The sequence below is a fragment of the Ochlerotatus camptorhynchus genome, unplaced genomic scaffold (assembly GCF_037179485.1).
Source record: "Ochlerotatus camptorhynchus isolate MF236.1 unplaced genomic scaffold, CSIRO-AGI_Acam_v1.1 ptg000193l, whole genome shotgun sequence".
NCBI classification, from domain to species: domain Eukaryota; kingdom Metazoa; phylum Arthropoda; class Insecta; order Diptera; family Culicidae; genus Ochlerotatus; species Ochlerotatus camptorhynchus.
In genome coordinates, this window is record NW_027040683.1 from 3,341,319 (window position 1) to 3,368,530 (window position 27,212).

Genomic DNA, 27,212 nt, shown 5'->3' on the forward strand with positions numbered 1-27,212 from the left:
GATGTTGGTTTTATCAATGGAGATCCACTGACGATACCAGGGCTGCAGACAAAGGAGAATGTCAAGGTACTGGGCGTTATTTTCACCAACTCAGTGCGACTGATGGTTAAACTAAATTGGGACTCTTTAGTATCGAGGATCTCGCAACTCATATGGTTGCATAACATGCGCTCCCTTTCCCTGCAGCAGAAAGTGCTACTGCTGAACATCTTCATTACAGCGAAGGTGTGGTACCTCTCGTCTGTTATTCCACCGCAATGTGCTCACACGGCGAAGCTGACATCAACGATGGGGATTTTCCTTTTTTCGTGGGCTACCCGCACGAGTCCCAATGCAGCAGTTGGCGCGCAGCAGAGAGCAGGGTGGATTGAAACTGCAACTGCCAGCGATCAAATGCAAAGCACTTCTAGTCAATCGTCACCTGCAGGAGATCGTTTCCCTTCCCTATTATCAGTCCCTTCTCGCCCAAAATATTCCTCCCCCCGCCGATCTTCCTTGCCTAAAACTTCTCTCACAGCAAATTCCCTTATTTCCACACCACATCCAACAAAACCCCTCCAGCGATCAAATCCATCGTTTCTACTTGGAACAAACTGAGCTACCCAGAGTGGAACGAAACCATCCAGGCATCAATTGGAAAAAGATCTGGATGAACATATCATCGAGAAGGCTATCGTCGAGGCAGCGTACTGATCTCTACCTGCTAGTGAACGAGAAGACGGAGCACCGTAGACTGATGAACGTCATCGGCCGTGCAAACGACCCAAACTGTCAGCACTGTGCGGTAGGAATCGAGACTTTACAACATAAGTTTTGCGAATGCCCTCGAGTTGCTGCAGCTTGGGCACACATCCAGCGAAAATTGACGACGACGCTCGGCGGCTGGCAGAGGCTGAGCTTCGACGATCTTGTACGGCCAATCTTGGGTAACATGACAACAGCGAGAAGAAATTATATTTTAAAAACGTTCATTAAGTACATCAACTTTGTCAATGTGAATATTAATAATAGAATCGATGTAGACGAGCTTGATTTCATTTTGACTCTAGAAGATTGATATATTTTTTAAATATCTTGAATATATTATTTATTGCAAGACCTAAATAAACAATATTTTACAAAAAAAAAGAAAAAAAAACGCCATTAAGAAGTTTTTCTATTCTTTTTATATACGCGAAAGAAGATTCCAGGAGTGACTATAATAAACAAAAATAGTTAATCTAATACATGGCATACTTTTCTGGGGAATGTTCATTCTGAGGAATGGTTCATTCTGGGGAATGAGATTCTGGGGAATGGTTTTCTGGGGAATGTTATAGAACCCTTTCAACGATTCAACGGTAGCATTAGTCCAAGTTGGCGAAGGAGTCATCTGCCAACCAGAAGGTACTCTGCAGAGCTTTCCACCGTTATCGAAGCGGTTCAATATTCCGTTACGGCAGGGTGAATCTCCAACGCATTGGGAAATCTTCGTACATGCTCCCGATCTCCAAGATAGACGACCAGAGTGAAAGGTGGACAATTTCCGTGGGATTACAGTACATTGTGCCTGCTCTAAAGTATTCAAGATCATCATCATCAAATATTAAGCTTCATTCTCATTGGAATAAAAGCGGATTGGGCAGTGGAAGAGGGACTGAACCTATACGACCCGCCCACAAGAAACGGACGGTGGATGAAATTTTCACCAGCTGCCAGTAAAATGCTCCCCGACAAAATCAAACCCAGAACTCGAACGGCCGAAATTTCCCTTCCACCCTAGAAACAACATACTCGAAACAGTTCTGATCGACTCAGAACTATGCAACTTCGATGACATCACCCAAGCCTATCGTATCGCAGATTGTGATGTCTTCTACCATCACCCAATTACACACGTTCAAGACTATCAATTTCACGATCCTTTGCAGATGTTATACCTTCCACATGGTACCTCAAATCAAAACCAACGGTTAATGTACCACCAGTGAATACCATCAAATGACCCCCCACTTCATATCTGTCATATCTCGGGAATGGTGCACGATCCAGAAAAACTTCGCATCTGCAGTTCAACCATAGAGGTAACCCTAAGACCAGCAGGTCCCGAAGAAACGTGCTCAACTTTTTGGCTCAGCTCTGGTACTCTCTTCGGTCCCAAGCTAATCGATTCACCCCTCGAAACATAGGAAAAACCAATAACCCCTCATTTTATCTGTCAAACTTTCATAGCTAATCAAAACAAACATTGCGTAGTACTAGAATTTCGACTAGAATGGGATACGTTAATCGTTTGCTTGGGACCAATAGGTTAGTCAAGTAGTGAGCCAATTTAAAATCGTTAGTTTCGTATTGATTGTTGTTATAACTGATTGATTGGCAGGCCACCCATCGCATCGCACCGGATCCTTTTGAGACGAACTAGTGCAACAGAAGAGTGCAGATTGGATCGTTGATGATGGGGTGTACTCACGGAATAGAATGTAATTGCATTTTTGATTGCATTGATCTGTTCCTATAAATCCTATACTGTTTTGCTAAGGCAATCTTCCAGACCTGACGAAATATTTGTGGTTAATGCGTATCGACATCCCCCAATAAGTACTGAGACTTGTATGGACGTCCCTGTAAAATCCTGTGGATTTCCCATCGAAATCCATACCAATTGAAACCAATGACTGGCAAGGATACCTAAGGTAAAACGTAGGAGAAACGATACAATTTTCAACCCCGAATACCCTTGGCAAGACTGGGATTTAAACTTGGCCGAAATACAAAACCCATCACCCACACCCCCTATGATCGAGGGGGTGACTCCATCTACGAATCAGGAAAGATTGTGTTTTGATGTGGCTAGCTGCATGCACGCTGAGTAGATATAAAGAATATTGATGACGATTCTGAAGATAACCTGCAAAAAGATGATGCTCGATGCAAGTAGATGATTTTTTGAGCCTCTAGAATTGAGATTTAGATGTGTCGCTCCCCTCGCTTATGATGTGGTTTTTTTTTTCTTTATCGTTCGTTCTGCATAACAACCTTGTAAAACAAAACAAACATCCTTCGCAGCTCGCACAAAATTGTCGTCATTCAGAGCATTTTTGTCCATTCAGTTCGCCGATCGCATTCCGCACCGTACCGTCGTATTGGACGATCTTACAGGCATTTGACCAACCATTGCTGGAGGGAACCCATTTTGACCATCTTGACTGTCGTATCGACAATCTCGACCGACCATAGTATGGAAGAACTCTGTTGACGTGAAGCTATTCTGGACGAAACCTCGAGCCGCTGGTATTTTCACTACGAATCGGATGTGATAAACTTAGTTTCATGGAACAAACAGACAGGTGCAGGAAATACTCACAGCATTTTTCCTTGGAATCCAAACCCGATGTGAAGTCCAATGGAGTAAACAAAGAAAAACGTCAACTCTCGACAATAATGCCATTTTATATTATGTTGATTGTATCCTACTTGCCAACGTTTGTCCTAAAGAGCCGAATAGTGTGCCATGCTGTGTTTCGGCACAGTGTGCAGAGTTGATTACCCCTTGGTTTAGCGTGCACTTTCAACAATAACAAACGTCGATTTTCGAAGGTGTGTGTCTACGAAATCTTTCTCCATTTTTGGTTTTGGAATTTTGCATTCTGTTTTTAAGATGGCTACCAAACAAAAGAACCAGCATTTTAAAATTCTGCACGTGCATTCGTTAAATTAAAATCTTTCTTTGTGAACGCTGATTTCAACAGCTTTCTGGCGAAGAATTTTATACTGCAACTGGAAGAGATTTAAACACCATGCTTCAGAATCCATTAAATGGATGAAACGTGGAAATCTCTTACCGTACGTTTCCTAGTTTGAAGTTGTCAGGACTTGGGTTCGGTGGTAGACCTTATACCAGTTACGCACCACGAAAAGGTGATCTACCAGCGTTACTGGTTACACTGTGATTCCTTTGGAGGCTTTTTCAAAAACTTGAAAGTCTTCCGAAGGCTCTTGAAGTACCCAATAAGTTCGAAATTCTCGATCTCGAAGTCCGACGCAAATGATATCTATCAGCTCTGCTCAACGTAAACAGTGGTAATTCGGTGCTTCTTCCGACCGAATGGAATCACATGAAGGTCATTCAGGAAAGTCCACTATTAATATGGCAAAATAATTGCATCACTGGAAACACGCTATTAAACGTTATCAACCAGTAGCCTGCTTGCGCGGATCGATCCAGCCTAATCTTGGTCAGTAGGTAGCTTATCTCAAGCGTACTGTGGCCAAGCAGGAACCTTGTAAAGTCATTCCACCAAATATGCCACTCGATCCGATAACGGCAACTGCTTGTTGTTCCCAGATGTAGACTGGCTGATTAGAAACTCACTGTTTATGATCCATTGAATTCCTCTGATTTATCGTAAAGCGATGCTATTTCCTGTCGGGTAACCGAATTGAGCCAAATTAGTTTTCGACGAACCGTCGAAGTTGGAAGATACGTTCTCAATCATGGCGAACAAACTGGTGCTGGTGGCCCTGTTGGCGCTGGCCGCTGTGGCCGTTGCCCAAAGGAAGCCCATCAATGTCGATCCCGTCGTAGAGAAGATGCTGGATGTGTTCCCAATGCCAGATATCCCCGAAGGATACAAATCGTCCAATGCACGCACGATTGGCTATAAGTTCCGCACCCGTCTGGATCACTTCAATCCTCAAAACCGCGCCACTTTCGAGTTTGAATACTACTCCAACGATGCGCACTACAGTCCTGGAGGCCCTATCTTCATCGTCGTCGGTGGAAGCTTCCCCCTGAATTCGTACTTCATTGAACATGGACACTTCCACGACATTGCCAGTTACGAGCATGCGTGGTTGTTCTCCAATGAGCACCGATTCTATGGACACAGCATCCCTACTCCGTAAGTTTATTTTGAATTTAGATTTTAGGACAGATTGGGTTCTAACACTTGGGATGTGATTTTTTGTCTCTAGTGATCTCGAGGTCGAGAATCTCCGTTACCTGACTGTCGAACAGGCAATGGTTGACTTGGCCGAATGGGTTCATCACCTGCGTCATAATGTGGTTCGCGATGATAATGCTCGAGTCATTTTGCTGGGATGGGGCTATTCTGGAGCGATTGCCACGTGGATGCGTCAACGGTATCCTCATCTGGTTGATGGTGCCTGGATTTCCAGCGGACAAGTCGAGGCCCGCTTCAACTTCAAAGAGTACGCAATGGAAATCGGTGAACTGATCCGCGAGCACGGATCGAATGAATGCTACAGCCAAATCTGGAGGGCTTTCCGCACGGCGGAGAATCTCTTGGATGTTGGATTGAATACTACGGTCACGGAGCTATTCAACACCTGCGAACCAATCGATACGGATACTATGCTGGATGTTGAGACTTTCTTCTTCCACGTCAAGACTGCCTTGCAATCGGCAATCCTAGACGACCTGGACACAGAATCAACCACAAAACTGTGCGAGAAATTGTACAACAGTACGGAAACCACCGATCTTCACATAATTGGCGCTTGGGTTCAGGAGCACTACGACTACCTAAATTGCATGCCATTTGACTTTGATGCTGCCGTAAGAACCCTGAAATACACCGATAACGAGTACCCGGAAAATTCCGTCTATGGTCTACGCGCACGCACCTATCAACTTTGCACGGAGTTTGGTTGGTTCCTGACTGCGGATTCCCCGGATCAGCCTTTCGGCTATCGCGTCACCCAGTACTTCTTCTTGAACATCTGCAAAGCCGTGTTCGGCGAATGGCTCACCAGTGAAGTGGTTGTCGATGGAGTCCACTTGACCAACATGCACTTCGGTGGTCAAAACCCCCGGATCTCCAATGTACTGTTTACCAACGGAGGTTACGATCCCTCTCGCGATGTTTCGATCACTGAGTATTACCAGGCAGGGTCCAGCGCCATGGTTATTCCGGGTTACTTTCACACTGAGGATCTGTACTCGATCAGTGGCTACGACTCACCCGCCATGCTCGAAGCCAAACACTATGTACAGCTGTTCATCGAGAGCTGGCTTTTTGAACCGATTGTTCCAGTTTAAGCAAATCATTAGAACAGAGTTATCTTGACATGGTCACTAGTTAGTTGTAATTTGGTAATACAAGACACAAATACAAAGATAATTATTAAAGTATCACCCTGTTTGCTTCCAATACTTCGAAACCTTTTGAAAAATTCCTGGTAAATCCCACAAACCTCCGTTATCTACAGTCTCGATTACGGCGCTATTACGCAATCAAAAAAAAACGGTAAATCATTCAACAATCCTATTATCAGTACAGCTGTCAGACTGGTTCGATACGATCCCCCGATTAGATCATATTTACGACCCCAGAAATCCCTGAAACTCTACGCCATCTGTAACCCTAGCTAACCTTATGACTTCAACCAATCCATTGTGCCAGTCTTTGACGAATCGTCGAAGGAATCGCACTCCTTTCTAAAAAAGATGGCGAACCGACTTATTCTGGTCACCTTGTTGGCATTGGCCGCGATGGCCCTTGCTGAGAAGAAACCTCTCCGAGTTTCTCCAATCGTGGAGAAGATGTTGGAGTCATATCCGATTCCACACGTTCCCGAGGGATACAAATCGACCAACCCTCACACCATCGGATACAAGTTCCGCACCCGCGTCGATCATTTCAACCCGCAGAATCGCGATACCTTCGAATTTGAGTATTATTCCAACGATGAGTTCTACAAACCGGGAGGCCCAATCTTCATCTTCGTCGGTGGAAACTGGCCGCTGGAGCAATACTACATCGAACACGGACACTTCCACGACATTGCCAGCTACGAAAATGCTTGGATGATTACCAACGAGCACCGATACTACGGACACAGCTTCCCCGTTTCGTAAGATTTTAAACTTCATCCTCCATACATCACTGCTAACTTCCTTTTCTACACAGCGATCTCTCGGTCGAAAATCTCCAGTTCCTGACTGTAGAACAGGCAATGGTTGATTTAGCCGAATTGATCTATCACGTGCGTCACAACGTCGTACGTGACGACAACGCTCGCGTCATCCTGCTCGGAACTGGCTATGCTGGAGCCATTGCCACGTGGATGCGTCAACGCTACCCGCATCTGGTTGAAGGTGCTTGGGTTTCCAGTGGACAGGTTGAAGCTCGCTTCAACTTCAAAGAGTACGCCAAGGAGATCGGTGAGGTGATTCGTGACTTCGGCTCGAATGAATGCTACAGCCAAATCTGGCGCGCTTTCCGCACGGCCGAAAACCTGATGGATGCTGGCTTGACAACCACCGTTACCGACATGTTCAACACCTGCGAACCGGTCGATACAGATACCATGCTCGACGTGGAAACCTTCTTCTACAATATCAAGGAAGCTATCCAACGCGCCATCCTGTCCGAACAGAACACAGAATCAACGAAATATCTCTGCGAACAGTTGAACAACAGCACCGAAGTAACTGACTTGCAAACGATCGCCAACTGGATAGAAGACTTCTACTCGTACCTGGACTGCATGCCATTCGATTTCGATACTACCGTCGCAGCTCACAAGTTCGAAAACATCGGCTATCCAGAAAACGCCATCTTGGGAATTCGTCAGCGTGTTTATCAGTTCTGTACCGAGTTCGGATGGTTCCTGACCGCGGACTCTGCTGACCAACCCTTCGGCTATCGTGTTACCATGTACTTCTACCTGAACTTCTGCAAGTCCGTGTTCGGCGATTGGGTTACTAGCGAGGTGGTTGCCGACGGTGTCCACCTGACCAATATGCACTTTGGTGGACAGAATCCCCGTATCTCCAACGTTCTGTTTACCAATGGTGGACTGGATCCGGTGCGGGATGTCAGTATCACCGAGTACTACCAGCCGGCTTCTGGTGCCATCGTTATTCCGGGATACTTCAACAGCCCGGATCTGAACTCGATCAGCGGTTACAATTCACCCGAACTGCTCGAGGCTAAGCATCAGATCCAAAAGTACATCGAACTGTGGGTCTGGCAGAGGATGGTTCCATATAAGGGACAGTAAATTTAAACTGTTGGATGTTAAAGAATTTATAATACACGTGCTAATGGAGCTGGTCGAGGTTATGAAGGTGTTTTCTTATATATAAAAAAAGGGAATTTCTTATCAAGAATTGATCTTTCAGGGGACCAGGTCAACATTTCTGTCCGGCATCGCTGTACTCTAGAGTTATTTCGACGCATACTGTAATTGAAACTCTCAGGGGGAACGACGCATCCTCCTCCATTCTCATCCCATCATTACTGATGGCTCCTTGAAGGTTTTCACGTCACGAGCAGCTGCAAACATACCGAACAGCAGTGCTTCTGTGTTCCGATGAGTGCCTACTCATTATCGCATCGCTTTCCCTCTCCGGGTAGCTTCTCTCATAAGGGCCCATGCATTAATTATGTCACGCTAAATCGAGCAAAAAATTACCCCCTCCCCCCCCCCCCCCATATCGTGACGTTTTTCCTATACCTAATGCATTGCTTGTCACAAAATTTTAGATCCCTCCTCCCCCTTAGAGCGTGACATAATATATGCATCAACCCTAAGGCAAGACTTCGGTAAGGTTCGGTGAGCTTCGGAGACGATTTCTCGCGAATAAAAGCTTGCATTGTTAATTTGGAGCGGTAGGCCTTTATTTGCGAGAAATCGACGGATAAAGCCATTGATTACAAATGCAATTACGCCCTATTGAAATGTTGGCACTGAGTTAGTGTTCCTTTCCAACTTTCTCACTCGTTTCCAACGAATATCCTGGCAAATACTCTGAGTGCTAGTCGATCCGTATCCAGCCTATTCTAGTGAGTACAGTATGACCCATAAAAAAATGCGACATGGGACATTTTTTCCAATTAAATGTGATTCCTTCTAAACTGCTGATTGAAACAAATATATTTTTGCTTTTTTTTTTTTTTTTATCTAGTTCGTTTATTTGGGAGGCTCAATCGCGTTAGCTTTACGGAGCCGATAATTCATTGTTCACTGTGTGTAACAAAATTCACTTAATTCTATGTCTAGTAGGAGTTGGGCCGATTACTCGCGGCTTACTCGAGGTTAGAAGGGTACATTTTCGAAGGATAGGATCAGGGGAGGAGCTTGGGGTAGGGTTTCGTTGTCTCATCAGAGCGTTGTCGCCAGTATGAACGGTAGTGCTGTTCTAGCTTCGTCCGGAGTTCGACCGGCTATGGTGGGTGACCAGTGGGCGACGATGAGACTCATCGAGACGGGGGGACAAGACAAACAAAAACTAATAAAGAGAGACAAAAGACAAAAGGAATTAAATTCTTATACTAGACATTTGAAGAAAAACATAAACGGACTGCATATAGCAGAGATCACGGGTTGCCAACACGTCTCTGATAGGAACATAGGGTTGTCTTCCTTGGGCCTCGAGGGTATTCAAAAGTCGCTCTCTGGCGGCGTCATTATCCGTACATTGCCAAACTGCGTGTTCGATGTCATCGTAACCGTTTCCACACCGACAGATGTTGCTGTCCACGAGGTTTATTCTATTGAGATGAGCATCTAGCGAGTAGTGGTTGGACATAAGTCTACTCATCACGCGAATGAAGTCACGACTTAAGCCCAAGCCTTTAAACCACGCTCTCGAAGAAACATTAGGAATAATTGAATGTAACCACCGTCCAAGATTTCCAGTGTCCCAATCGGTTTGCCAACTCGAAAAGGTACTCTGACGCACTAAATGGTAAAATTCATCGTGTGAAATTTGCCTGTCATACAATTCGTCTTCCTGCGCGCCCACCTTTGCGAGAGAGTCCGCCTTCTCATTGCCTGGGATTGAGCAATGTGAGGGGACCCATACAAAGGTAATCATATATGATCTTTCGACCAGCACACACATCTGCTTCCTTACCTTTGAAAGGAAATAAGATGAGTGCCTACCTTGTTTCATCGACCGAATAGCCTCAATCGAACTGAGACTATCCGAGAAGATGAAGTAATGGTCTGTGGGCATATTGGAAATCATCCCCAATGCGAAGTTGATTGCTGCCAGCTCAGCAACAAAAACGGAACAAGGTTCCTGAAGTTTGCGGAAGGCGCTAGAGTTTTCATTGAAGACACCGAAGCCAGTGGATCCATTGAGACGGAACCCGTCTGTAAAATATCTTTTCATGCAATTGACTTGTTGGTACTTTTCAGTAAAAATACGTGGGATAATAATAGGTCGAAGTTGATCGGGAATCCCATGAGTTGCTTGTTTCATGGTCAGATCATATTCAATTGAGGAACTGCGATTGGTGAAGTGAACACGGTCTGGAGTATAACAAGGAAGACACATATCTGATGATATGTAGTGGTGGTAGATTCTCATAAATCGAGATTGTGTGTTCAACCCAAGAATTTCTTCAAAATTAGCAATTATAAGTGTGTTTGTCACTCCGCATTTGATTAGTATTCTGAGAGAGAGCTCCCAGAAACGGTTCTGGAGGGGTGTTACTCCTGCCAGAACCTCGAGACTCATGTTATGCGTTGAGTGCATACAGCCTAGAGCAATACGCAGACAACGATATTGAATTCGTTCCAATTTTATTAGGTGACTTTTTCTTGCCGAGAGAAAGCAGAAAGAGCCGTACTCTAGAACAGAGAGAATTGTTGTTTTATAAAGCGTTATGAGGTCTCCCGGATGAGCACCCCACCATGTGCCGCAAATTGAACGGAGAAAGTTGATCCTCTGCTGACATTTTTGCTTCAAATACGTAATATGGGCATTCCAAGTGCACTTTGAATCAAACCAGACCCCAAGGTACTTGAAAGACAATGATTGAGTAATGTTTCTGCCCAAAAGATTAAGATGCATTTGGGCTGGGTACCGCTTTCGAGTAAACACTACCAGTTCAGTTTTCTGCGGCGAGAATTCGATCCCTAGATTCATAGCCCAAGAAGACAAGTTATCTAAGGAATTTTGCAATGGTCCTTGCAAGTCCACGGCATGTGGACCTCTTACGGAAACCACACCGTCATCTGCAAGTTGTCTTAGCGTGCATTGTTCTGCCAAACAGTTGTCGATATCTTTGACGTAAAAGTTATAAAGAAGAGGGCTGAGACATGAGCCTTGGGGCAGGCCCATGTAGCTAATTCTGGAAGTTGTCAGTTGTCCAAGGGAAAAGTTCATTTGCTTTTCTGACAACAAATTGTACAAGAAATTATTTAAAATTCCAGAAAGTCCACATCTGTGCAGATTGTCTGACAGAATTTCAATGGAAACTGAATCAAAAGCCCCCTTAATGTCCAAGAATACTGAAGCCAATTGCTCCTTGTGTGCAAAGGCCAGTTGAATATCTGTGGAAAGCAGCGCTAGACAATCGTTTGTTCCTTTGCTCTTGCGGAACCCAAATTGTGTATTTGATAGCAAGTTATTTGATTCGACCCAGTGATCGAGTCTCCGAAGGATCATTTTCTCCAACAATTTCCTAATGCACGAAAGCATAGCAATCGGACGGTATGAGTTATGGTCAGACGCTGATTTGCCAGGTTTTTTAATGGCTATTACTTTGACCTGTCTCCATTCAGGCGGTACAATGTTGTTTTCTAGCAAGGAATTGAATAAATCTAGCAAGCGTCTTTTAGCGATATCTGGGAGATTTTTCAGAAGATTGAATTTAATCATATCGCTTCCCGGTGAGGAGTTGTTCGATGAAAGAAGAGCCATAGAGAAATCCAGCATTGAGAATGGTCTATCCAGAGAGCCGCCGCTAGGAGACGCTTCTCGAAGAATATTTTGTGCTGGAACTGAGTCCGGACAGACCTTTTTAGCGAAATCGAATATCCATCGGTTGGAGTATTCTTCACTCTCATTGAAAGATGAGCGGTTACGCATGTTGCGAGCCACCCTCCACAAGGTGTTCATTGAGGTTTCTCGTGAGAGTCCCTCGACGAAATTGCGCCAATAACCGCGTTTTTTTGCTTTGATTAATTGTTTCAGCTTTGTCTCAAGCTTTGAATATTCCTCGAAGTAAGTGGAGGTTTTGTGTCTACGAAAAGCTTTGAAAGCATCAGATTTTTCTACATACAATTTTGTGCATTCTTCGTCCCAACCAGGTGTGGCTGGTCTCCTTTTAAAGGGTGCACTTGGAACTTTTCTTTTTTGTGCTTCCAGTGAGCTTTTGTAAATCAAATCGGCTAGGAATCGATATTCTTCCAATGGTGGAAGCGCATCTATTGATTCGACACCGATTGTCACCGCCGTTGCATATTTCTGCCAGTCGATGTTCCTTGTAAGATCAAATGGAACCCGAGATGGTTCTGCAGAGTGAGGGCCACACTTTATTGAAATGATAATTGGCAAATGATCGCTACCATGGGGATCATTGATAACCTTCCACTGACAATCCAATGATAGCGATCTTGAACACAAAGATAGGTCGAGTCGGCTTTCTCGAGCCGGAGGTTTTGCTATACGTGTCGCTTCACCAGTGTTCAAAATAGTCAAATTGAAATCGTCACATAAATCGTAAAAAATAGCCGCTCTATTGTCGTCATATAGATCGCCCCACCCAGTACCATGGGAGTTCATATCACCCAGAATTAATACTGGGGATGGAAGAATCGAAACTAGATTCCAGAGTTGACTACGACTAATGGAGGTTCTTGGTGGAACGTATACTGAAGCTATGCAAAGATCTTTGTTCTTCACATTTATTTGGCAAGCAACGATTTCGACGCCGGATAGAGCAGGAAGGGAAATTTTGTAGAAAGGGTAGCACTTTTTGATCCCTAAAAGTACTCCTCCATAAGAATCGTCTCTATCCAGGCGTATAATGTTAAAATCGTGGAAGTTGAGTTCTTTATCGGAAGAAAGCCATGTTTCACAGAGAGCAAATATATCACAATCAGAATTGTGAAGTAAAAATTTGAACGAGTCTAGTTTAGGCACTAGACTACGGCAGTTCCACTGTAGCACAGTGATCATATCTTCAACCTCGTTCGACGAATTATCCATCGAAAGATATGATTGATGCAAGGAGGGGCCATGAAACAGTCAATTGCTTAAGATATGATTCTAACGTTGGAAGCAAGGCAGAAACTAAGCTTCTTAGAGGGTCTTGTATGTTGAACATGTTTAATATGAATTCCACAATGTCCGAAAAAGCTAGCAAACCTCGTTCGGACTTGGATTTCTTTTGAGAAGTTTGAGGAGCAGCTTTTTTATTTTTTTTATCTTTGTTGGGCAATGGCGGAAAATTCTTGCTGCATCCAGGGATTGGATCAACAGGAGCCTTCGGTTTTGTTTTTTCATCCCCATTACCCTGGGAATTTGGCAATCGTCTGGAGGTGACTTTAGTTTTCTTACGGCGCACTTTCGGGGAGGGGCATTTTCTTTTTGAGGAACCGTCTATTTTTGAAGGTGCGTGTACCACCGTAGAATCACCTTCATCGGATGAGTCAGAGTCCGATTCTTCAACTGACAAAACCGAAAATTGGTTTGCATCTTGGACGGCTGATGCAGCCTTCAACATTTGAGCATATGTCTGCTTGGAGCGTCCAGAGATTGAACGCTGCACTTTATCGGAGTGCTGTTTGTACATCGGGCACTCCTGCAAGGGGTGAGGATTCTCGCCACAGTAAGCGCATTTTACTGATTCTTTGTGGCAAGAATCCTCTTTGTGGTTTTCACCACATTTGCCACAACGAGTTTTGTTGCCGCAATGGCTGGCCGAGTGTCCCAGCCTTTTGCAGTTGGTACAATTATATACCCTCTGTACAAACAACCGCACCGGAAAAAAAGCACCATCAATTTTAACAAAGTTTGGGAGAACTGAACCTGCGAAAGTCACCCGGAACGAGTCTGAATGTTTATAAACTTTTTTACCGTCTAGCAAAGATGCTGAATGCAGTTGCCTTACATCCAGTATCTTCACTAGCGCGGTAGCGAATGTCGAGTTTTTAAAAGTTCCCGAGGCATGTTTCAAGTCCTCGACAGTCAGACTCGCGTCGGAGACCACGCCTTCTATCTCCACATCTCGAGAAGGGATGTAGATGTTGTACTCAACACTAAACAACTCGTGATCAGCAATTTTATTTGCCACATCATAAGTCGGTGCTTCTACACGCAGTTTGTTGAATCTTTCTTTGTGTACCAAGATTCCCGGATACTTACGCAGCAAATCTCTCGTTATGTCGAGAGTTTTCAAAGGTTTATTTTTGGGCCGAAAAAAGACAACCCATGGTCCTTTCGAAGACGGTTCATAGTATCTGGTTCGCGTAACGTAGGCATCGGAAGATGCCATAAGTGTTGCGCAAAAGCGGTGCGCAACCACTTAAGAAGGAAAAAAAATAAAACCTTCACTAATTAATTAATTTTAATTACTAGTAATTAAATTTTTTGCCCGACGTACGAACAAATCAAAAAGAAAAAAAAAAAATCGAAACAAAAAAAAAACTTATATCTACTTGCAAAAAGTTGTCTCACTATGACCCATACTCCCCTACCAGGGGTGAGAGACAGAGTCACGCGCCACGAGGCAAAATTAAACTACAATAGGGAGGCAATGGACTTGCAAAATGTATTGTCTAATACTTATGCCGGTTGTAAACAACCTATCAGCCGTTGCAGCTAGATGGTCCGTTTGCTGCTGCTGGTGGTGATGATTGGTGTTGGTGGGTCGGCACGATGATGAAAAAATGGCTTGACGACCGGATGGATTACCGGGGTGGATTAAAGCTGGATGGCAACTCCAAGGGGCTCGGCCCATGGAATTCCACTTCCTCTGTTGCACACTGGTCACTTGGGGCACCCAATGGGGGGGTGAAAAAACCGCTCGGGCGGAAAAAACACCGAAAAAAATTAGATGCCGCGCGACTGAGACCGGGACGTTGTTAACCGACTGAGTGTTCAACTAGGAATGTGTATATTTTTGCTCTCCCATGTTTATTTGACATGTTTTGAATACATTTATTCAATGTGTCCTCCCTGGTTCTTGATCACCTGCTCCAGGCGGGGTCGAAATCTGGAACACACGGTCGTAATATATGACGCTGGCATCGAGTTCCATGCCTTGCGAATGGATGACTTGAGCGAATCCACACTGGGATGGGGGGTTTCACAGGCCTTAGCCTGAACATAGGCCCATATTGAATTATCCAATGGATTCAAGTCCGGGCTGCTGGGGGGCCAAAGCTCCTTCGACCAAAAATTCAGGTTCTCGGTGAGCCAAGCTTGGGTCCTGTTAGAAGTATGGCAGGGCGCTCCATCCTGCTGGAAAACGACTAATTGGTCTTCTCCAAACTTGACCTTAATCCATGGCATCAGATGGTCCTTCAAAATGCCGATGTAGACCTCCGTATTCACTTTTAGACCCTCTTTGATGAATACCGGAGGCATTTTCAAGCCGTTGGACGCGACTGCTCCGAAAACCATAACTCCTGCAGGATTCTTGGTGGTAAACTTAAATTTTATGTTCTCAGGAACCTCCTCGATCTTCTTCGGCGAAATAAACCGGTCAGTGCGCGTGTTGGACACCGGATCGATGTTGAAAAGTTTTTCGTCAGAGAACACGATTATTGGTTTTTTCTTCTTCAAGATGGAGAGAAGCCGCTTAGATCTCTCAAGCCGCAGTCCCTTAATCCGGTTCGTTATCAGGTGGCGCTTCACTCTAGCCCTAGACGAAGCCTTCAAGTCATCTTTGACCAACCGTTGCATCGAGGTGTTGGAGAGATTGGCTTGTTTTGCCAATTTCCGGATCGATCTTACCGGATTCACCGTTATTTTTCTTTTGACCGATCTGATGACCCCTGGAGTGCGTGCCGATCGCGGACGTCCACTTCCTGGCTTCCGTGGATGTGGTCCAGCAAGGAGAGAACGTTTAATTCGATGAACAGTGGACCGGTGGCATCCTACGATCTTTGTTATCTCTTTCACTGACTTTTGGGCGAGAAGCAAACTGGTAACAATTTCTTTTGCGTACATTGCATTAAATTGTGCCTCTCATGATCTTACTTATGTAGTTTGAGGTAGCCTGTTTAATAATAATAGCTAGTTTTAGGCAACAGTTTACTCGTAATTCACATTAATTTTAGTTTCTTACCGAATACGAAATTGGCCAGGAGATCCTAGGGAGATCCTTCGCTATTCTAACCTACGCCGTAGTTGGTAGATTTCCCTGTTAACGTAATGTAATTATGTTAAGCTCTAGCTGTAAGTGTATGTTGAATTTAGTACATTCCATATTATAAACCATGGCTCACTTAGTAATGGAACAAACTCTTTTGCTTATTACAACGCTCCTAGTGGACGTTTTCAGAAGCTTTTGACGTTCATTTGTTGGGAACAACAATAACAATAACAGTGTATTTTTTCAGTTCATAAAACGCTCTTGTTTTGGAGACAGTGACCATGCAAGAGGAGCGTAGAAAAAAAAAATCGTGCGCAGTCACCTGGAAAATCCATTGTGGTCCGCTTCCAAGCTGACTAAAGTGTAGAATTTTCATAGAAACACCATACGAAGCGTGCCTAAAACGTACAGGGGAACCTTGACCGTCGAATCGGAAGCCCCAAAGTAGGCAACCAAATCGATCACTCAAGCAGAATACCGTAGCTAGAACCCGTGCTCAAAAGCTGAATGACAACCTGCAGACCAAGTCCGGTGGGTATATACGTAGGAATCCCCTTTTTAGCGTAAGCGTTAGCGTTAGCGTTGTTATGATATACTTCGTAGATTGGATACTAGCGACACTCACGTCTCTTCTGAAATTCTCAGTTAGACTACTTTCAGGAATAATGCTGGGGAGTAAACATTGGTTCCAAGAGTAACAGAAGCATGAATGTCGCTATTCCTGTCCACGCCCATCTTTACCATAACTAGGGATAAGGAAGGAAATGTTGATGTAGTACTTACTTAACGTCAACTTACCACCGACTTAGCGACACCCTCGTAAGTGCTACGGAGTTGGAGGGTTGGGAAGGGTATTCGATTAGGATTCACCTCAAGTTGGCGATGCAACCAAAAGTATGTATTGTTTATTTGTTGTTTATTTAATCTCTCGATAACCGGCTATCGAAAGAACATATTCATTTTGTTTAGTGATCATGAATTTTAAGAGTCATGACGGAGCGGAGAGCTTGGGATTAAACCCATGATTGTCTGCTCAGTAAGCAAAAACGCTCCCTCCAGGGTCATCGAGTATCTCATAATCCACAGCGCTTCGCGTCAAAGTACGAATATATGGATGAACTATCTATTATTGAATAACTATTATTTGTAGGAGGGTGCAATCAGCAACTCTTACGAACTACCCTATGCGGAGAGAGCGGTGAGTGAGTGAAAGATCTGGCATCATCGGGCAACACTTTTTCGCTTGCTGCCTAACCCCACCGACTGCAGAGTAAAAGTTCTTTATCACTATATTTTTCATTCCTGTATCGACCGTGCTAAAGTGAAGTTCATTAAACGATACTTTTGTTTGTAAACGCGCTTTGTGTTCTTTTTATCCGAAGAAACGTGTTTTTCCACTGTTATCCACCCTTTCCCACAGGTTATGGGCCCAGTGGATGATTGGAAAATCGAGAAAGTTCCTCATGAAACGCAGATCATTCGGTACGGTTTTGCACGGTTTAGTGTTCCGGTCGGTATTTGCTGTGAACCGTTGGTGATTGCAAGATGGCAGACATGTCGAAGCTCGCTTTTATACGGCTGAATAACGGTAACTGGCAGTCGTGGAATTTCCGATGATGCTAATTCGGGACGAACTTTGGTATGTGATCACCAAACCGAAACCGGAGGAGCCAGACGAAGACTGAGAGCGTGATGATCAGCGTGCTATTGCGACAATTGGTTTGTGTTTAGAAGAGTCGCAATACAGTCTCGTCAAGAAGAAGGACAGTGCTAAAGATGTGTGGGACTCGCTTAAAGCGTACCACGAAAAACCGAACATGTCGTCGCGAGTGTCGCTTTTAAAAAGATTGTGTTCGATTAACTTAATCGACGGCGGTGACATGGAGCTGCATCTAGTCGCTCTAGATGAGCTGTTCGAACGTCTCGAAAACGTCGGGCAGAAGCTTGACGAATTGCTGAAAGTGGCAATGATTTTACGTAGCTTGCCCGATTCGTTTGATAGCCTTGTGATGGCTTTAGAAAGCCGAGTGGATGCGGACATTACACTCGATCTCGTAAAATCGAAACTGTTGGACGCGCATCAACGGCATGTAGATCGGTCAAACGGTAAAAGTGCGGGCGAGAAGGCTATGAAATCGAACACAAAGTGCGACGACGAGAAAAAGTGTTTCTTTTGCAAGAAACCAGAACATTTCAAAAAGAACTGCCGGAAGTTTTTGGAATGGCAAAAGAACAATGGAATTGTTTTTAAGTCGGACGGTAAATCTGCCCCCCAGAAAGCGAAACAAGTTCAAAAATCTAGGGAACCGTTATGTTTTATCGCGGGGCATACAGTGAAGAATGCCTGGATTATGGACAGCGGCGCGTCATGTCACATGACCAGTGATAGGAGTTTTTTCACCTCTTTGACGGAACGTGTTGGAACAGATGTTGTGCTTGCTGACGGCAACAAAACCAAATCGGCTGATTCGGGTGACGGAGTGATTCGCGGTATCGATGGTGATGGAAAACCGGTCGAAATTCGCATTACCGATGTGCTTTTCGTTCCGGGATTAGACGGGAGTTTGCTATCGGTAGGAAAGATGGCAAGTAAAGGTTTCGAAGTGCGTTTCACAAATGACGGTTGTAATGTTGTGAACAGTTCGGATGTTGTTGCGGTGGGTGACTTTTTCGGAAATTTGTACAAATTTAAAGTACTGGAACGCGCGATGCAGTCAGTAAGTGTCTGCCATAGTGAGAAGTGTCGGCATTTGTGGCATTGGCGGTTTGGCCACCGGGACATAGACGCTGTGAATAAAATGAACAAAGAGAACCTCGGAAGTGGCATTAATGTGACGGAATGTGGAAGAGAAGAGGTATGTGAAACGTGCCATGAAGGGAAACTCACCCGGAAGCCTTTCCCTAGTGTTGTGGATAGAAAATCGAAGAAAATCTTGGATCTAGTCCACACCGACCTGTGCGGGCCTTTCAACAACATCACACCGAGCGGTAATGGGTATTTTATGAGTCTGATAGACGATCATAGCCGATTTACCGTCCTCTACTTGCTGAGGGAGAAAACGGAAGCCAAGGGGAAGGTAAAAGACTACGTTCGGTTCTGCCAGAACTACTTCGGTAGGAAACCGAAGATCATCCGATCAGACGGCGGCGGTGAGTACATAAACAAAGATTTGCAACATTTCTATTCCTTGGAGGGCATTATCAGTCAATGCACCACCGCATACTCGCCTCAGTCTAATGAAGTGGCGGAGCGAAAGAACCGCTTGCTCCAAGAGATGGCTTCCTGCATGCTTTTGGACGCTGGCATGGAGAAAAGGTACTGGGGCGAAGCAGTTCGTACGGCAGCTTATTTACAGAACAGGCTTCCCTCCCGAGTTATCGACGGTACACCATATGAAAGGTGGTACGGCCAGAAGCCAGTGTTGGATCATCTGCGTGTTTTCGGAAGCGATGCTTACGTCCATGTACCACAAGTGAAGCGAGGCAAGCTGGACCCCAGGGCCAGAAAGCTGACTCTTGTCGGGTACGCTGAGGATCGGAAGGGGTACCGATTCCTGGATCGTGCCACAGATACGATCACACTAAGTAGAGATGCAAGCTTCATAGAATGCAGCAACGGTTCGTCGCAAGTGGAACTAATCGAGAATCAGAAGAAGCCCGGACGTAGCAAGGATGAATCGACAGAATCGACGCCGACATCGAGTGACGACGAGTGGTCCGATGCGAGTGAGAATGGGAAAATCAAAAGGTTCGATGGAGCTGAAGTGATTCAGGAGGAGCAGAATACCGAGGAATCGAAGAAACAGTTGCCGTACAGGAAGACACGAGGTACAATGCCTACTAAACTAACGGACTATGTGGTTGGCGTTGCCATGTGTTCGGTGCAAGAACTTGCTACATTCCGTGAAGCCATGGAGTCACCAGAGAAGCAGTTTTGGATGCATGCTATGGACGATGAGATGAAGTCACACGGCAAGAACGGCACGTGAGAACTTGTGGAAGCGCCACCGAATCGGAAGATTATCGGAAGTCGGTGGGTCTTCAAGGTTAAGCAGAACGAGAGAGGTGACATTGTAAAGTATAAGGCGCAAGTTGTAGCCCAAGGCTATGCTCAGAAATCCGGTGTCGACTACGATCAGATCTACGCTCCTGTGGTTAGTCACACAACTATGCGGACGCTGCTTGCCGTGGCGGGTAAGAACAAGTTCGTTCTGAGGTACTTTGATATCAAAACTGCATACTTGTACGGAAATATAGAGGAGGAAGTCTACATGAGGCAACCGCCTGGTTTTGAAGCGCGAGGCAAGGAAAATCTCATATGCAGACTGAGAAGGAGTATCTACGGATTAAAGCAGTCCGCTCGCTGCTGGAGTGAGAAGCTCTCGGAGGTACTAACGAAGCTAGGATTCTAGCGAACCTAAACTTACCAGTGCCTGTTCTACAAGGTGATGCCAGGAGGCAAGACAATTTACATGCTAGTATATGTTGACGACTTACTGGTTGCGGCGTCAGATCAGTCAATGATTGACGAAGTCTACCGTGGATTGCAGCAATTTTTCGATATCTCTGATCTCGGGAAAGCTCGTCATTTTCTGGGGATGGAGATAGATCAAGAAGATGGTTTCTATTCGATCAGTCTGTGCAGTTACATCGAGAAAATGATTTCAAAATTTGGAATGACAGATGCGAAAACGTGTTGGATACCCTCAAGATACGGAAACCAGTGAACCATTGCAGGATGGACATAAGTACCGAAGCTTAGTAGGTGCTATATTGTACGTCGCTGTTACTGCTCGTCCCGACATAGCCAACACGGTTGGGATTCTCGGCAGGAAAGTAAGCTGTCCCACCGAATTAGCCTGGACTGCAGCTAAGAGGATTTTGAGGTTCCTGAAGGCAACGCGAAAATGGAAGCTTGTGTTGGGTCCGTCTCTGACAGCTGGAGGTGCTGACTCGGGCCTTGTAGCATACTCTGATGCTGACTGGGCCGGTGACGTGTCCACTAGGAAGTCAACAACTGGCTGTGTGATCTTCTTCAACGGCGGTGCAGTTAACTGGATCAGTAGAAAGCAGAACTCGGCGACCCTGTCCTCAATGGAGGCGGAATACTGTGCATTAAGCGAAACTTGCCAAGAACTTCTGTGGATACGCAGGCTACTGAAAGACTTCAACGAAGAACAGGATCATCCAACAACTGTTTTCGAGGATAATCAGAGCTGCTTGAGCTTTGTCAGCTCAGACCGATTGAGTAAGCGATCCAAACAACCGGCAAACCCCAAACCCCTTGGTGCAAACAAGCATCTTATGTTTTCGGAAATGCTGGGACTCATGGATTGAAGAGTTGAAGATTGAGGAGGAGTGTAGGAGTGTGCAATCAGCAACTCTTACGAACTACCCTATGCGGAGAGAGCGGTGAGTGAGTGAAAGATCTGGCATCATCGGGCAACACTTTTTCGCTTGCTGCCTAACCCCACCGACTGCAGAGTAAAAGTTCTTTTGTATCACTATATTTTTCATTCCTATATCGACCGTGCTAAAGTGAAGTTCATTAAACGATACTTTTGTTTGTAACCGCGCTTTGTGTTCTTTTTATCCGAAGAAACGTGTTTTCCCACTGTTATCCACCCTCTCCCACATTATTTACGTAATTACATGAAAGAAATAAAATATAAACTACAAACAAAACGTGACTACTAAAATCTCAAAAAGATATTCTCACAAATATATTTCACGCAACCAGGAATCTCAAAACCATTAGACCCTATAATGATACTCTGCACATGTTAGACACAAGAAGAGGCCAAAAGCAAGCGTCCGACTCACAAAACCAGCCAAATCCACTTGCAGTCACAATCAACGGTTCTACGAATCGCGAGCGCTCATGAATCATAAAACCACAGACAAACAGACATAACACATTGAATATTTCTCACTGTAAAACATCGTCGCTAAAACATTACCGCCATCTGTTGAGTACACTGTGGTGGGTAGTACGCTGAACAGATGGCAGTAGTGTGTAAACGTCAAACGCAAGGGAACTAACTACGCGCGAAACAGGTGGTGGTACTACCAACTACGATTCTTTTAAATTTACCGTTAAATGCTTGTTCGATGAACAACTTGCGAGTGTTACGTCTGTTTGTCTGTGATAAAACCGTTGACTGCGACACTCTGAAAGCGAAATTGACAGGCTCTATGCGTCGAACACCCGCCCTCCAATCTCCTCCCGCATCCAACAACACAAATTTCCACTACAACATCTAACGAATAAAACTCCAGGGCTGTAACAAGATTTTCTAAATTTGATACGTGAAATTCTTAAAAGAGATCCGCGACTTCAAACACTAAACCGCGACAAAAAAAAATGTTTTCATTGCCTAAAAATAGTATTTTTATGCTACTACATGACATTTCAAGCTGCTCTCAACTTAGTGTTCTTTGAAGTACCTTCACATTTTAATTGAGAGCTTTCTATGCCTGTACCATCCTATGCCCAAAGAAGTAGAGAAATTTTCCAACCCGAAAAATTAATAGACGAACTCATTCGCCTCCAGCATGCACACTAAGATTATTTTACCGATATCTCAACAGCTGAACGTTCGGTGATTTTTCACAGATTTTCTGTGATTTTTCGCAGATATTCGTTGAAAAATTACAGGAAAACTGTAAAAAATCACCGAACTGTTTACCGAACGTTCAGCTGTTGAGATTTCGGTAAAATTTCATAGATTTCGGTAAAATAATCTTAGCGTGTGAACTTGCTTTGTAGCTGCGCCTTTACCGACTGAGCTAAAGGAGTATCGTTTGTAACATTTGAAAAAAAAAATTAAAAATAACAACTTATCATCTTCAGCTATTCATGTATAGCTTGAGCTTGAGCTTGATTGACCGCCCACGGTTGCTACTCTGTTATTGCCAGATCAGCTGTAATTACACAGAGAACCAATAGACGATGCTTGGGACTAGCAATCATCCTCAATGTGTAAAAACTGGTGATCTTAAATTAGGCAATACCAGCGCCGGCCGCGCCCGAACACAGGTCAAGAAAGGAATGGGAAGGATTGTGTTGACATGACACTCGCTTTGATGGAAGCCGAGAACACCTCTGCACTTCCACGAGGAATCACTGGGATGTTGGATAAGAGGATTGGGTTTGCAGCAGGGTTCGTTTTGGTAAACGATAAGCTGAATTGATTTCCTAACGATCATATAACGCGAAGGAGCTTGGGACTAAACCCACGGTCTTCTGCTCAGTAAGCAAAAACGTTTGCCACTAGGCAGACGAGCACCTTTTTAATCACCGAGTTGCTGTTATTACCATGTAGTCATATTAACGAATAAAACGATTGACGAATCTTGAATGTGGATGGGCCTGAGATTAGACTCATGATGTTCTGCTCAGTAAGCAAAAACGGTTGCTCTAAGGCCACCGAGCCCCTCATATCACATAATACCGTTGCTCAAATTTTTGTATCCATTCAAACCCGGAACCAACGACAACAACGAGTTTCGCAAAATACACGATACACAAGCGATTTTACCATAAATCTCTTTGATATGTAAGGACCTGGGACCGCGTTTTTCTGCTCAGTAAGCAGGCCACTGTAACCGACGATCTTTCAAATCCGAAAACTAAAAACTATGAAAAAGTACTTAGGCCTTCATTAAATTCCACTTTCACGCGACGTTCAATGTTTCAATTTGCTCTTTACGTATTGTTCAGGCTATAAATAGGTCCTTCTCAAAAGTTACGCGAGAAATACGCACAATCGTCGCCTACCTCGCAAAACTGGTTCCAAACGACAACAAAGGCATAAGCAACGATGGATTGTTGAACTTTGCTGGCTCCGGTGGTGTAGTGCACAGCAAAAAAAATGTAATATCGATCAACGTAAAGGGCGAACACGAAATTATTGCGACACATTCAACAGGGCATAACTTTTTTACCATTGGGTAAAAATCAACCAAATTTTGCACACTTTCTCATTGATGTGTATTGTGTACATGCTGTCAAACTCGAAGTCGTGTTTTTCGATTCAACGAAAATGGAGGTGAACCAACGCGAGTTGAGAGAACAAATTCTTTCCAAACACCTGGAATTTCCTGACCTGTCGCACCGGCAGTTGGGAAAAATGTTGAACATTCACCATTCAACCGTCTCCAGAGTGTTGAAGCGGTTCCAGGAGCGGTTGACGTTGGACCACGGCAAAGGAGTTGGAAGAAAACCGGGACCGGAGAACAAAAAGACGGAGGGAAAGGTGAAGCGGATGATTAAAGCAAATCCCAACGTCTCAAGCCGTGATTTGGCTAAAAAGATCGGCATGTCGCAGAGCTACGTCCAGAATGCAAAGAACAGAGCTGGACTACATACATACAAGGTACAGCCTCAAACCGCGATGAGCGGCAACAATCGACGGCTAAAACTCGGGCACGGAAGCTCTACGAGAAGATGCTGACAAAATATGGCTGCTGTGTGATGGACGACGAAACGTATATAAAAGCCGATTTTAAGCAAATTCCGGGGTTGGAGTTTTTCACCGGCAAGAGCAAGTTCGATGTGGACGACAAATTTAAGAAGAAGAAAATGTCGAAGTTCGCCTCCAAATATCTCATTTGACAGGCCATCTGCTCTTGCGGACTGAGGAGTGAGCCTTTCGTGACAAAGGGCACAGTAAATGGCGAGATCTACAAATCTGAGTGCCTCGAGAAGCGCCTTTTGCCGTTCTTGCAGCAGCACGACGAAGCTCCGCTATTTTGGCCAGATTTGGCATCATGCCACTATTCTAAAAGTGTCCTGGAGTGGTATGAGGCCAATTCTGTCCATTTTGTTCCAAAGGACATGAATCCGCCAAACTGTCCGGAGCTGCGCCCGGTGGAGCAGTACTGGGCAATAATGAAGCGGGAACTTCGGAAGAGCAAGAAGACATGTTAAGAAAATGGAAAAAAAAACTGAGAAACTGGTACCGGATGACACTGTAAAGACTTTGATGGAGGGCATCAAGCGAAAATGCGTTCAATTTTACACTCAAGGCTCCACCGATTAACTTTTCTTTTGATTTTTGAAGTAAATATATGTATAAAACTACCCTAAAATTTTGGTTTGATTCTAAACATTATAAGAAAATTGGCATGACATTTTCGGTGTCGCAATAATTTCGTGTTCGCCCTTTATTAAATAATCTAGGTCTTATTTAGGATTATATCTGAAAAATCCAAACCTCTTCTAATCCACCTGAAATGACTAACGAATGGAAGACTTTGACTACCCAGCCATGCAATAGTCTCATTCCGTGCCTTATGGCAACTTGATGATTCTATTGCGCTCATCTTCTGGCACCACCCAGGGGAGACTTGGTCCTGTACCCAATGCTTAAGTTATCTCCATTCCACTCAGCTACTCGCAATTTCTTGTGATATAGTGGGCGGAATATCATTATATGAGACAATTCAATGCAGACGTCTTTCCAAATTTGGCAGATCGACAGGTAATCGGTGAGTTACCACGATAGTTGCTATTCAACAACTCGCAACGTCCCATCGTCAACGCCTGCTATGAGAATTTCCCATTGCAGACGCCAACGAAATGATGTCATCGATAATTTTTACACTATATTCTAATCTTAAAAACATGCCTACAGGAATAAAATCTACGATGAAAATAACAAATTTAAATATTTACAAATAAAGCAGTGGTGAGTATGTTGCCGAGCGTGCGACCAAAACAAAAACAAATCATAACAGACAAGGCACACGCTCATGGCAAACACGTTAAAAGGGTGGGTTATTAATTGTCACCCTAGACGAGGGTTACATATCTGTAGTATCGAAATATCGATATGGAAATCCTAGAACATTTGGCATATACGAAATTAGGTTGGCATGATCCACATAGGCACTGCACATTTGTTTGGACATATTTTGATACTTCAGATATTGAATTAGTCTTGGGTGATCTAGTAGAAAAATAATCTGATCTCCAGAATGATTTCAGAACCTATAACATCTTGTATACGTAGCAAAAGGTTCTCAAAAGAATTAATCGTTTGAGGCATACTGAAGCATTAAGAAGGTGATATGTGTCACTATAGGAAATCATCATCGTTGAAAATATAAAGAAATTAAACATAACCCTTTGCTTCAGTACCGTCAACCTCCATGTCCATGGGGAGAGTATACGTAGGAATCCCCTTTTTAGACCCAAAAATAGCGAGTAGCGGCTTATGGTCTGTCTCGAGGATGAATTTTCGACCGAATAACATTCGATGAAAACGGGTTACAGCGAATACGATAGCCAATCCTTCCTTCTCGATCTGACTGTAGTTAGTTTCGGCTGTCGTTAGACTACGGGACACGTGATAAATGGCTTTAATAGTCCAGTCGGGAAGCTGGTGAGCGATTCGTGCTCCCAGTCCAAATGCAGATGCGTCCGCCGAAACAATGATACCCAACATGGGATTGTAGTGGGTCAGCAGTAACGGTGACTGAAGAATCTCTTGAAAACGCTCGAACGATGCTTGACACGCTGGTGACCATTTAAATTTTACTCCAGCCTTCAGCAGCTGATCCATTGGATGTCGTAGAGTGCGCATCTCTTTGCCGTATTTGCCGTAATAGTTTACGGCACCCAAGTAGGAGCGAAGCGTCGAAACATCGTGTGGTGGAGGCATGCTGACGATCGAAGCAATTTTCTCGGGATCCGGCCTGATTCCGTTGCCATCCAGGATTTGTCAAAGGATACTTGACCTGCTGCATGCCAAAGCTACACTTTTCGATGCGTACGGTGAACCCATACCAAAGATGAATACTAAGATGAAACTGTCGGAAGAAAAACTTTCAATTTTAGTGACGGTGCTGGGAATTATCCCTCCAGCGGACACACGCCACGAAAACAGCACTCCAACTTCTCGTTTTCACTTAAAGGACGGGGCAAAAAACGCGTCGATTTCCTACCGTGGCTCGTAACTTTCTTCCTCCTGTACTAGCTGACAATCACGGACAATACAACAACCGCCATCGTTCTCCTGCAACCGCGCTCGAATGTTGTGCTGCTTATGTTTTTCGCCTTATTTTGCAGCGGGAGGAGAAACGGGACCTAACTTTATTCTACACGCGAGACAATTTTAAACGATAATTTTTACACTATAT

General features: G+C 44.4%; 3 protein-coding genes across 3 annotated transcripts in view; all 3 read left to right on the plus strand.

Annotated features, from left to right (window-relative positions):
• LOC135702476 (uncharacterized) overlaps window positions 1–27,212 on the plus strand; it is a 518,995-nt gene that overhangs the window by 386,372 nt on the left and 105,411 nt on the right. The window lies entirely within an intron of this gene.
• LOC135702415 (putative serine protease K12H4.7) lies at window positions 4,425–6,101 on the plus strand. The gene is made up of 2 exons (XM_065223453.1): window positions 4,425–4,883; window positions 4,957–6,101. The coding sequence occupies exons 1-2, from the start codon at window positions 4,477–4,479 to the stop codon at window positions 6,041–6,043; spliced, it is 1,494 nt and encodes a 497-aa protein (XP_065079525.1). The 5' UTR covers window positions 4,425–4,476; the 3' UTR covers window positions 6,044–6,101.
• Window positions 6,411–8,065, plus strand: LOC135702416 (putative serine protease K12H4.7). Its single transcript, XM_065223454.1, has 2 exons — window positions 6,411–6,858; window positions 6,915–8,065. Exons 1-2 carry the CDS (start codon window positions 6,452–6,454, stop codon window positions 8,008–8,010), a joined length of 1,503 nt encoding a protein of 500 aa, XP_065079526.1. The 5' UTR covers window positions 6,411–6,451; the 3' UTR covers window positions 8,011–8,065.

Excerpts from the sequence above, each read along its gene's own strand:
- LOC135702415 (XM_065223453.1), top strand. The coding sequence starts at position 4,477 with ATGGCGAACAAACTGGTGCTGGTGGCCCTGTTGGCGCTGGCCGCTGTG. Across the intron at positions 4,884-4,956 it reads GGACACAGCATCCCTACTCC|TGATCTCGAGGTCGAGAATC; the intron begins GTAAGTTTATTT and ends TTTTGTCTCTAG.
- LOC135702416 (XM_065223454.1), top strand. The coding sequence starts at position 6,452 with ATGGCGAACCGACTTATTCTGGTCACCTTGTTGGCATTGGCCGCGATG. Across the intron at positions 6,859-6,914 it reads GGACACAGCTTCCCCGTTTC|CGATCTCTCGGTCGAAAATC; the intron begins GTAAGATTTTAA and ends TTTTCTACACAG.